This window comes from Bos indicus x Bos taurus, chromosome 11 (genome assembly GCF_003369695.1).
Source record: "Bos indicus x Bos taurus breed Angus x Brahman F1 hybrid chromosome 11, Bos_hybrid_MaternalHap_v2.0, whole genome shotgun sequence".
NCBI classification, from domain to species: domain Eukaryota; kingdom Metazoa; phylum Chordata; class Mammalia; order Artiodactyla; family Bovidae; genus Bos; species Bos indicus x Bos taurus.
In genome coordinates this window covers 46,944,686-46,957,441 of record NC_040086.1, presented here as the reverse complement: position 1 = coordinate 46,957,441, position 12,756 = coordinate 46,944,686, and the positions used below count along the sequence as shown (strand labels likewise).

Here is a 12,756-nt window from a genome sequence, read left to right as displayed (position 1 = left end):
ACAAACATGCTACAATTTAATGACTCATTCTACTGTTGGTGGACATTTGGGTTGTTTCTAGTTTGGGGCTTTTATGAATGAAGATGCTCTGAAAAATTCTTACATAAGTTTTTTTAGTGGGCAGGGACATATTCATTCAAGGGCAGGATTGGTAGGTATTAGGGTATGAATATCTCTCAGCTATATAGAACCTGACTTACACTTTAATAAACATTTTGTGTTTTAACTGTGTTTTCTGGTAGCTCAGCTGGTAGAGAATCCACCTGCAATGCAGGAGACCCAGATTGGATTCCTGGGTCAGGAAGATCCACTGGAGAAGGGATAGGCTACCCACTATTCTTGGGCTTGGGCTTCCCTGGTGGCTCAGCTGATAAAGAAACCACCTGCAATGCTGGAGGCCTGGATTCTATCCCTCGGTTGGGAAGATCTCCTGGAGAAGGGAACGGCTATCCACTCCAGTATTCTGGCCTGGAGAATTCCATGGACTGCAATGGGGTCACAAAGAATTGGACACGACTGGGCAACTTTCATGTTCTTTCATTTTAACTGTGTAGTGTAGTAAGAATTAAATTAGGTTGTGGAAACATTTAATGTGGTCTTTGGCAGATAGGAGGCCTCAACATCTATTGCATTTAAAATGTAATGAAGGCATCGTATTCCCTTAAGTCAAAGTGCCATAATGGACTTAAATATCTCCCTATTGCTTCTTCACCTACATTATTATCATTGTATAGCCACAATGAATGAATCTGTTTCTAGCCATTCCATTCTTTTGAAAGATTTTCTGTTGGTAAATTAGATTCAACTGGATCAAAGACTATGTTATCATAAGAACCATCACCCTGCAAAGGGCTCTGAAGCCTGCTGAGAAGGGGAAATCAAAGAGGCAAGAGTCTCAATCCCAATGACATATATAACTAAGGAAAACTTATTGTATAGCCCAGGAAACTGTACTCTATACCCTGTGATGACCTGTATGGGAACAAAATCTAAAAAAGAGTGCATATGTGTATATAGACAACTAAGTCACTTTGCTGTACATCTGAAACTAACACAACATTGTAAATCAACTATATTTCAATAATAAAAAAAAAAGAAGCAAGCCTCTCATACCATGGCCCAGGAGAGGGCTATGAATATAGATGGCTTGTGGGTTTCATGAAAGAGTAAGGTAGGGTAGGCTAGAATGGAGGCTGATGATTTTTATAAATGATGGTATGGTTTTTATCAACTCAATATTTAATTCCTTAGAAGATAAACTGGGGTCATTAGAAAAACAGTGTTTAAAAGCCTTTGATCAAGGAACTTCCCTGGTGCTCCAGTGGTTGAGAATCTTCCTGCCAAAGCAGGGGACTTGGGTTTCATCCTTGGTCTGGGAAGATTCCACATGCTGTGGCTGGGCAACTACTGAGCCCCTGTGCTGCAACTACTGAAGCTCACATGCTCTAGAACCCATGCTCTGCAACAAGAGAAATCACCTCAGTGGGAAGCCCGTTCACCGCAACTAGAGAGCAGCCCCTGCTCTTTGCAACTAGAGAAACTCCGTGCAGCAATGAAGACCCAGTGTGTGCGTGTGTGCTAAGTCCCTTCAGTTGAGTCCAGCTCTTTGTGTCCCTATGGACTATTGCTTGCCAGCCTCCACTGTCCATGGGATTCTCCAGGCAAGTACACTGGAGTGGGTAGACCCAGTGCAGCAGCCCCCCATCCCCCCCAAAATTTAAAAAACAAAACAAAAACCCTTAAATCAGAAAGGAGAGAGAAATCACAGGTGCAAAGATTTACTTTATTTATTCATTGTCCCCCCAACATTAGCACGATTAAAGCCAAAGAGGGGGAGGGGGATGAGGTGGGGAGATGGGTCAGAGGATTGCAATAGGGGTTGATCTGTGGACAAAGGGCCTGAGGAGGGGTGAGGGGCTGGGACCGAATCAGCACAGGTGACTGGGGAGCCTGTAGACCTCTTGCTCTAACACTCATTCTTACTGAAGCTCTTGACGAGGGTGGTAGTCAGGCTCTTGTGGCTGACCTCACACGTATAGGCGTCATGGCTTTGGTACTCTGAGCTGGGCAGTGTCAGGATGCTGCTGAGGCTGTAGGTGCTTTTCTTGCTGTCCTGGTCTGTGAAACTGTTTTGGAAGTTGCTGCTGCTCTGAGTAACCCCATCCACTTTCCACTTGACATTGATATCTTTGGGGTAGAAATCATTCACCAAGCACACGACAGAGACAGTTCCGGTCTTCAGCTGCTCATCAGATGGTTTGAAGAGGAAGACGGATGGCTCAGCATCAGACCCTGAGGAAGGAAGAACAGAGAAGGGTGTTTAAGTAACAGTGAAGTTCTCTACTGGGGTGCACTGTCTGGAGGTGACCTTGGAAATGCAATAGAAAGATGTGCAGAGAGCCACATGCTCTTTTTATAGTATCCAGGGGCCACCCAGGGAAGTCAAGAAGCAAACTCACAATTGCCATGATTTTGAGTTTTTCTGTAGCCCCCTACTCCTTAAGAAAGCTCTGAATTTTTTGTACTCTTTGCAGCCATTCTAAGGCTGCAAAATAATATGAATTTTAGAAAAAAATGAAGTGAAATATCCCATGAAGATACTCCTCTTTGGGTCAATCCTTGATAGCTTTAAACATTCTCTCCTGCATTAAAGTATTAAATAATTAGCATATTTGATACAAAAATTCTTGTAAGTCCTTATATCTTCCAGGGGATTGTCCCAACCTAGGGATCAAACCCAGGTCTCCCACATTGCAGGCAGATTCTTTACTGGCTGAGCTATCAGGGAAGCCCTATCAACTTTTTAATGGAATTTAAAAATTCATTAAAAGATTTTTTTAAAGCCCTAAATAATTTTAGAACTGTTTAAAATACTTAAATAGTTTGAGCAGTTTGAAAAGAGTTTTAAGTTTTCTGACCTTATCTTTCTTTCCTTCATCTGTGTTCCCTGCCTCCTACAAGGGAACCCAGCACAAGAGGCCAAGAAACAAAACCACTTCATCAGACCCTCTTGGAGTTTAGAAGTGAGAACAGATCTAACAAGATCACTTCCCCCTTGCCTCTCCTAGTCCTGTGCAGTGATGTCAGGCTGTCTTCTACTTCCTGGGCTTCCTTTGGGTGTGTTGGGGTCAGACCCACCCTTCATGGGTGAGCCCTAAACTCTGAGTCTGGGTCCGAGCATGTGTGTGTGGGTGTCAACCCCTTCACCATCTGTGATCAAGCCAGCAACTCTCCCACTCCTTGCAAAAGGCCTCAAAGGGAGACCCCCAGCCCTGGCCTTATGACTGTCACCATATGGGGCAAGTCTCAGGCAGACTCGTAGGGTCAACTGTAATTTCAGCCACCTGCCCAGGAGAAGCTGATGAGATGCACTTCTGAGCAGCTGTCAGATGGCCTGCTAGAAATCCCCTTGGTGGGCCTTTGAGTTCTTGAATGGGGGAGTGTGAATTAAATAACAAAGAATTCTTTGCTGGGAGAAGTCACAGATCAGTAAACAGATTTTATAAAGCTATAAACCTCCATGTTAACCAAGCAGTTCAACATCAGATACTGAATTTTTAATGTTTTGATATTTTCCTTTCTTTTACTCTTCGTATTATTTTTTTTTCAGAGAATTTTATAAAATAGCCTATGCAGTAAAATAAGTTGAATTCTAGAAAAAAAGGAGATGAAATATCCTATGAAGATACTCCTATTTGGGTCAATCCTTGATGGCTTTAAACATTCTATCCTGCATTAAAATATTAAACAATTATCATATTTGACATGGAAATTCTTGTAAGACCTCATATTAACTTTTTAATAGAGTTTAAAATTAATTGAAAGATTTTTAAAAGGCCCCAAATTATTTTAGAACAGTTTAAAATACTTACATAGTTTAAACAGTTTGAAAAGAGTTTTAAAATGTCCCTAAAATAGTCCTGTCAGGTTGTCCACAAACCAAAAATAATTTTTTTCAAGTATCACTTTTGAAATTAGCCAGAGTAAACAACAATGACAATAACGAATTTTAAAATGATTTTAAAGGGTAAAACACCCAGATTGAAAATTTTCTATCATGGAATGAGGGGGTTGGAAAATACTTTCCTGTTTTTTATAAAAAATTTATAAAAAAATGCCATTTATAAAAAAATGCCATTGAGTTTTTATCAATGGCATTTATATACATTTAGATATTTTGTATGCCTGAAATATAATCTTACTGAAGCCATTACATTTTTGAAAATTAAAAACACCACAAATTTATCTAATTTTTTTCAGCAATATAACTATAATGATATTTAGTTTGAACTTTTAACTCAGTAAGTTAACTGATCAAAACCTGAATGGCCAGATTGCTAGTCTTCAGTTAGATTTTTGCTGGTCTGAATTTTGCCCTAAGAGTTATATGTATAAAGAGAAAATTATATATATATATAAATATATAATGTTAACTTTTATATATATTTCATTTTGATTGAACATATATTACTAAATATATTTGATGAGAGGATATTGAAATAATTATAGATCACTGAAAAAAAAACTAAGTTCTTTATAGTCCCCTACTGGTAATTTTTATTAAGCAGATACAATAATATAAGTTTTATTTTTGTAATTGCTGTTAAAAATCAGGCTTCTCCCTATTTTCCCCATGTTAGCTCACGTCCATCACATTTCTGTTCTCTACTGTTAGCGACATGATTCGTATCACTGTGTCAGGAAAGCGGGCCATAACACAGCTGAATGGGCGATCACCGGGTTGGCCATGCCTTTTGAGGCCTTTAGCGGCCAGGTGCGTGGCCACTAGAGCCCAGGGGCCTGGCCGCCAACGTCCTTCAATCATGAAAGAAGACGCCCCGAAGTCTAAAGACAGCCGCGAGGTCTGCAGACCACGTTAGCGGCCACAGCCCCCACAGCGGTACAAAGACACCGCCAAGTAATAAGAAAAATCATACTCATTAAAATATTTCCTATCTTTTTAACGTCTGTGGGCATCTAAAAAGTGCAGTTATTTTATTTTCCTTCGCTTAAATTTCTTCAAAGCTGAGCTTTTGGGAGCAACCCTCTTGCCTTCATTTATAAGAGGAGATGTATTTATACATTTCCAGTACAGTCTAATACAGAAATTTGGCTTTTTTTTTAGAGTCATCTGTCAAGGTATAGAACCCCTATAGCATTTCTGAATATTGACAGTTTTTCATTCATTTTAGACTCTAAAAATAACACAGCTGCTGATTCTCAATCAAGCAGAAACTTTAACATAGACAAGTATATTTTTCTAATGTCTTACTGATTTTTTAGTGCATTCCATTAATTTTTATTGGTATAAAATAATTTATCAGACACATTTCTCTACTTTTCTGTTTTGTACATCTAGCAAAAATCAGTACAATATTTGGCAAATCTCAATGAAAATTAATTCACTTTGGCTCTTTAGAGCTGCAAAGATTCCTTGTTATGGAGATATTTGAAAAAATTTTAATATCCTATCCCAGGGACATTCTACAAATCTTAAGATGTAAAAAATTTAAGTCTCTGTTATGATTTTTAAAAGCTAAACATCTTTATCTTTGGAAAAGTGTCCTTTTTCATCGACACTTATTTTTTCCCCCTTTGAGTCATTTGGTTTAGATTAAATTAATCTTTTTTGTCTACAAATCCAGTTTTGGAGCTGAGTTTAACTTTTCAAACTGACAATAACTCTGAAATAGTCTCATTTACCCATCTCTACAAAACTCATACTTAAGCCTCTAAAAGTCCATACTGGCATTTAGACCCACATTTCAGAAGGTAATAGAGAAAAATTATTTACGTCTAATCTCCAGACGTGTCCCTTGGCCAAAGATGATCCACAGATTTAACTTACTTTCCTCTCAACAAAAAACACTTTTTGCTGCTAATCTCTTTCAATGGTCAGATACAGAGAAAATCTGGTCATTTAGGTGCCACATTAACTAACTAGCTTTTTGCTCTTTCTTGAGACAAACTGATTTCCAGCCCCCGACTCATCTGATTTTTCAGAAGAACCCCATTCTCTTCAAAACTGACCTCAACTCATATCCCAAGCATTAAACCCCCCAAATTTCACAGCTCTATAGGAAAAAGGAGTTGAAAAGTGCACTTACGATTGATTTCCACCTTGGTCCCGCCGCCGAACGTAATTCACAGCGAAGTCCCTGACATATCCCCCTTAACAAAAACCTCCTTCTGAAGCCAATCACAGGAAAGAGCCCAGTCCACAGAAAAATCCAGTCATTTCTCTGCCTTTCTCTCCACAAACCCTGCTCTCCTTACAAATTCAACGATGTGGCTGTTTGTTCAGCTTAAAAATTGACTATCTTCTGATTTTTTGTCTTTTACTTTTGGGGACACCAGGCATGGCTCATGTAACCAAAATATCACAAACCCGCACAACTGATACAACAGGACAGAAGTCTCCAGTACAAACAATTGAACAAAAGTTTACTCACATTTGATCTCCACTCTGGTCCTTGGCCCGAAAGTGAACCACAGTGATTCCCCCTAATTTCTGCTTGTACAAATACCTACCCTGAAGGGGCATCAAGCCCCCTTCCCCAATTACGTTAAAATTAATCTTAAATTTACCATCAGCTAGCCTCCTATGGAAGAATTTCCCTTCCCCTCCTCTGTACCTAACCTGGGAATGAAATTTGTTTTAGCCCTGACACTGAATTAATGAAAACAGGCAAAAAGGAACAAAAAGTAAACCAATTAGACAGAAACAGCAAAGGATTAGCTGAAAACAATACTTACTTTTGATCTCTACCTTGGTTCCTTGGCCGAAAGTATTTACACAACAGTTCCTCTTAACCTTGTTCCTATACAAAAACCCTTTCCCTTCCTGACCACTGAGCAAAGCTGTTTCAGAACAGACCCTTTGCTCCCCAATACATTTCTGAAACTATCACTCAGACAAGTTATTCTCACCCAGAGACTGGTTCTTCATAGAAAATGTGCAATCAGTTCTCCTGTTTGATTACGGATGGATTATAGCTTTGCCCTGGAGAATGGCAGAGTCTGGTTTCATAGAGTCAATGAATGTATGGATCATTTCAGAGACACAGGGATCATAAGACACAGACAACTCAGAAAGGAAAGTTTGGATTTTACTCACGTTTGACTTCCAGCTTGGTTCCTTGACCTAACGTCCATCACAATGATAGCTGTACGTTAGTTATCTCGCTGTATAAAAACCCTTCTCACTAAAGGGGAACAGAGCCTCGGGTCAAGCCGCTGAAGCTTAACTCCCATCTCAAGCAGGTGTGGAGGCCCTGGGGCTTTTCTGATAGAGAATGTTTGTCATTCTTAGGTGAATTCTAAAATCCTTAGATGATTTATTTATGTCGATGGCCTAAATAAATGGTCCCATACGTTAGCAATCTCCCACCTCTGGACTGCTACTTATTTACTGGAAAGCAGGTTGAATATAAATTAGAAAGAAAGATAAACTCATTTTATAAAACCCTGTACTTTTAGACAGTTGAAGCTTAGTTGATTTACAGTGTTGTGTTAGAGACATCAAAGTGATTCAGCTATATACACACACATATATATTCTTTTTAACATTCTTTTCCATTATACATTATTATAAGGTATTCCAGTAGTCATGTATGGATGTGAGAGTTGGACTATAAAGAAAACTGAGTGCTGAAGAACCAATGCTTTTGAACTGTGGTGTTGGAGAAGACTCTTGAGAATCCCTTTGACTGCAAGGAGATCAAACCAGTCCATCCTAAAAGAGATCAATCCTGAATGTTCATTGGAAGGACTGATGTTGAAGCTGAAACTCCAATACTTTGTCCATCTGATGCAAAGAGCTGACTCATTGGAAAAGACCCTGATGCTGGGAAAGATTGAGGGCAGGAGGAGAAGGGGACAACAGAGGATGAGATGGTTGGATGGCATCACCGACTCAATGGACATGAGTTTGAGAAAACTCTGGGAGTTGGTGATGGACAGGGAGGCCTGGTGTGCTGCAGTCCATGGAGTCGCAAAGAGCTGGACACGACTGAGAGACTAAACTGAACTGAACTGACTGAATGTATTTCCCTGTGCTATATACAGTAGGGCCTTGTTGTTTATCTCTTTAATATCATGTATCTGTTAATCCCAAACTCCTAATTTATCTCTCCCCCGTCTTTCCCCTGTGGTAACCATAAATTTGTTTTCTATGTCTATTTCTGTTTTGTAAATAATATCATTTTAAAAACTGTACTTCTTTATACCTTCTCCTGGGGTGAGGGGAGGGGCGGGGCTTGCACATGACAAACCTCATTCAATGTTATTATGAAACTTCTTAGCTTTTCTCAGTTAATAATACTGAAATAATGTTTTTTTCTATTTGAAACTCTCTTTTGCCACCATGTTGTTTTAAAAAAAGACTAAATGTATTAATATATCAAACCAAGGCCCATGTCTTATTTTGAAATATATTTTGGAGTGAAGCTGTAGATGGCCCATGAAACAAAAACAAAGATCAAAAGAGTAGAAAAGTAGACTTTTCTTGGTTAGTTGTCTGTTGTCATAGGACAGGTAGAGCTGGAGGGGTACCCACCATGCCACAATGAGCTGAACCAGGTGTATGCTGTCTTTGGAGCTGCTAGAGAATTGTGGCATGCCTTGATGTTTCCATAGTAACCCCATCAAGGGCCCCGAAGACCTCATTTTGCTGTGAGCCCATCTCTACTTATTCTGGTCCTGTTTCCCTTTTAACTTTCCATTCCCACTTCAGCATACTAAAGTCCTTACTGTTCTCCTGAGACCTCCAGCTTCTACAAAGCTCCCCCTCTTCTTGGAAACACTTTTGTTCACCTGCCTTACTTGTGAACAACTAATTGTCTTTCAAGACTCAATTTAAGAGAGACTTTCTGTTGGATTATCTCCCAGCAAACAACTCAATGTTGTAGAGTACAGAGGCAGGTCACTGAGCCTGTAACACCTAGTTGCTCTTATCTGCAGTTAGATTCTTTCTGCCCTACTGGATTGTAAGCTGTTTGATGTTTCATTGCCTTATATTTGGAAGGTCCAGTCTAGTATCTTCACTTGGTAAATGCTCAACAAACATTTGCAGAATGAATGAAAACAACAAAACAAGAGACAAAAACAAACCATAAATAGTTGAAAAATCAAGACTAGATCAGAGCCGATAAATTATAAAGGACCAAGGATTAATACTGACTATGGTAATAGTAAGTTTTACAAAAGAAATTGTAATAGTAATTCTGAAGTAGGTTCAATACTATATACAAGACTACACATGAAATGTGGTTTAAAAAGTAAAAAAAGAGAAGTTGTGTTAGGCATATACAGTGGAATATTACTCATCCATAAAAAGGAACGAAATTGGGTTATTTGGAGTGATGTGGATGAACCTAGAGTATGTAATACAGAGTGAAGTAAGTCAGAAAGAGAAAAATACCATATATTAGTGCATATATATGAAATGTAGAAAAACGGTACTGATAAACCTATTTGCAAGGAGGAATAGAGATGTAGACATAGAGAATGAACTTGTGGATGCAGCAGGGGAAGGAGAGGATGGGATGAATTGAGAGAGGAGCACTGACGTATATTGTGTGTAAAATAAATATTAAGAGCTAGTGGGAGACTGCTGTATAGCACCGGGAGCTCAGTTCAGTGCTTAAGGATGACCTAGAGGTGTGGGATGGTGGGGGGAAAGGGAGGCCCAAGAGGGAGTGAATATATGTATACTTGTAGCTGATTCACTTATAGCGTATAGTAACTAACACAATGTTGTAAAGCAGTTATCCTCCAATCAGAAAAAAAGGTAAAAGAAGAGAAAAGAACTGACATCTTCATCATAAACTAATTATGACAGAGCTTTGCAATGGAGCACAAAACAGCCACTAAGGGGATAAAGTAGGTTTCTGCATAGTCACGTAGAAGGTGATACAGAAGATATAGGCTGAATGGTATATATTGTATGATACTATGATCCCATTTTAATTGAATATGTATGGATATGAATAGAGGCTAATTGCAGAAGGAAATACAATCAACTGTGCTCAGTAATTGTCTCCTAAAATTGATTACAGTGGTGTGTTGTTGTGGAAGAAAGGGGAGCAATGTCTTCTCTTTCTACTGTACTATTGTAGATTATTTGGTTTTTAAAAATTATGGGAATATATTCCCATAGAAACACTAAGGCTGTACCAATTTTGATAGCTTGATATCATCAAGTAGAATTCTCCATAGTCATGAGCAATTGTAAATATAATTTTTAAATGATATATACATGTTTAATTTTTCTTTGTCATTCAAATACTGTTTTAATAATATTTAAATTAAGAGTGCAAAAAAGGTAGGAGTTTTCCTGTTCTGTATAGGAGATATTGTTTTACCAATGTAGGACATATGGGTGTGATGTGGGGGCTGAAAAATGTATATTCCTAAGTGAGTAAATAGGAGATTGAAAGTGAAGCATGTAAGTAAATGACTATTAAAAGCAGAATTTGCTGCTAATAAAAGATTCTTATTATAAGAACTGTTGTGCAAAAGCTAGTTTTTTTGACTACACACAGTAGGATCAATAGGAATGGTTGTGATGTTTGCTGTAACATCACATGGATCACTGAAAAGTGGCTGAGAACCTTAATGTGTATGTGGTTTATTATTTGAAGGCAAAGGATGTCTTAGAAGCATTTGTGAAGACCTACCATTCTACAGAGTGTCCAGGATGGGCCTTGATAAGATTGATTTACTAAGGAAAAATAGAGTCAATAAACTGGTCTGAGGGGTTCTTAGATTTATGCATGAGTGATGGAAACAGAAAATTTAGGGGAGCATTCCAAAAAACTCATCACTAAAGCTGCTTTCCATGTGGCTGCCAACAAAGTCAGATTCTTAGAATAAATTCTCAACTGCTCATGGTGTGTGTGTGTGCTCAGCTGCTCAGTCGTGTTTGACTCTTTGCAGCCCCATAGACTGTAGCCCACCAGGCTCTTCTGTCCTAGGGAGAGAAAGAAAACATGAAAGAGAGAAAGACAAAATACATGTAGATAAGTCATCCTGAAAACTGTTGAGAAGCTTTCTAATCAGTGTTCTCAGGTCTAGCATTTCAAGAAACACCTTTTTTTTTTTTTTTTAGTTTGACACAAGTAACCAGCCTATTTGAAAGGTCTGTCTCCCATCAGTACCATACAGAAAACCACCCAACATGTCAGAGACACAGTGACACAATTTTGCAGAGTTTGAGGACTGAGGGATTCCCTACCTGGCTCCTGAATGTTTGCATCTGATAATCCATCCAGAAGTCTGTGGTTCAAAATTTTTTCCAGCTCATCATTCACAATCGGAGAAGGCAATGGCACCCCACTCCAGTACTTTTGCCTGGAAAATCCCATGGACGGAGGAGCCTGGTAGGCTGTAGTCCATGGGGTCGCTAGAGTCGGACATGACTGACCAACTTCACTTTCCCTTTTCACTTTCATGCATTGGAGAAGGAAATGGCAACCCACTCCAGTGTTCTTGCTTGGAGAATCCCAGGGACGGGGGAGCCTGGTGGGCTGCCGTCTATGGGGTCGCACAGAGTCGGACACGACTGATGCAACTTAGCAGCAGCAGCCAGAGCAGCAGCATCATTCACAGTAAAGTCCAAAGTAGGTGTGGTTCTTTTGGCTTCAGCTTGATTCCTTCCTCCTTAAGATCATACTGTCTGTCCTTTGTACTTGACTTAAGCTGATAATTCAAAAAATGAGGAGGAAATTCTTGAGCTACATTCAGTGGTGATCAGAACCTGATCAATTGCTGTTCTCCAGGCTAGAGTGCCACAAATAGACATCTGACTTGAATCCCCAAGGGGCAAGGATGGCCTGCATTTGGCCAGAAGGAGGAAGACAGAGGTCACTTGAGACCTGGAGATCGCTGCTTCTTTGCTGCTTTGGGGCTGTGTCTATTTCCATCCATTTCTGAAGAAAGACATGCTGAGAGAAGCAGTCCTTTGCCCAACCATGTACAAGCACATAAGCTGTACTCCTGACCCGAAAGTCTGGTCCCGCTCTGGAAAATGTAGACGCTCATCTTGTTTCTGGGGCTTTCCAGGTGGCGCTAGCGGTAAAAGATCCGACTGTTGGTGCAGGAGATGCAAGAGACTCAGGTTCAGTCTCTGGGGCAGGAAGATCCCCTGAAAGAGGAAATGACAACCCACTCCAGTATTCTTGCTTGGGAAATTCAATGGACGAGGAGACTGGCAGGCTACAGCCCATATAGTTGCAAAGAGTCAGACACCACTGAGTGCCTGAACATGCACACAAACACACATATCTTGTTTCCACGAAGACATGAAGGCTGCAGGTGTTTTTTTTTTTTTTTCACTTTCTAGAGTGAAAGATAAAACAGTAGCAACATACCAGGGCTTATGAACCCTTGGAGAAGCTCTGACAATGAGATTTATATATTGAATGTTGTGGTTTCCAGTTGGTTTTACACTAGTGATGAATCTTTCAAGCTCTACCCTGGAGTTCCCTAGCCCCTTGTCTGTCTACTTGGCATGTAACCCTGTGTCCCCCTCACCCTGCTGCACAGAAACCCATTGCAGACAACTACTGTGATTGAGCCAGCTCTGCGTGCAGCCATGGAGTCCCTGAATTCAGGCTTGGTTCTGTCACGCGAGTGTATGTTCCTTGGTTCTTTGTCTCGTCACAACAAAGATTTGGAGCGACAGACATTAAAGCCCTCAGTGCGTCACAGCTCTCAGGTCTTGGACAAACCGTGTTATAGCTCTTAGGCAAATCA

At 39.9% G+C, this 12,756-nt stretch overlaps 1 gene segment (V, D, J or C); it reads right to left on the bottom strand.

Moving 5' to 3' along the window:
• Positions 1-1,762: 1,762 nt before the first annotated feature.
• Positions 1,763-12,756, bottom strand: part of LOC113901279 — a 71,602-nt gene continuing 60,608 nt past the window's right edge. The window contains 2 exon segments of the V gene segment in view: positions 1,763-2,292; positions 6,757-6,792. Of these exon segments, the coding sequence occupies positions 1,967-2,292; positions 6,757-6,792 (362 nt within the window).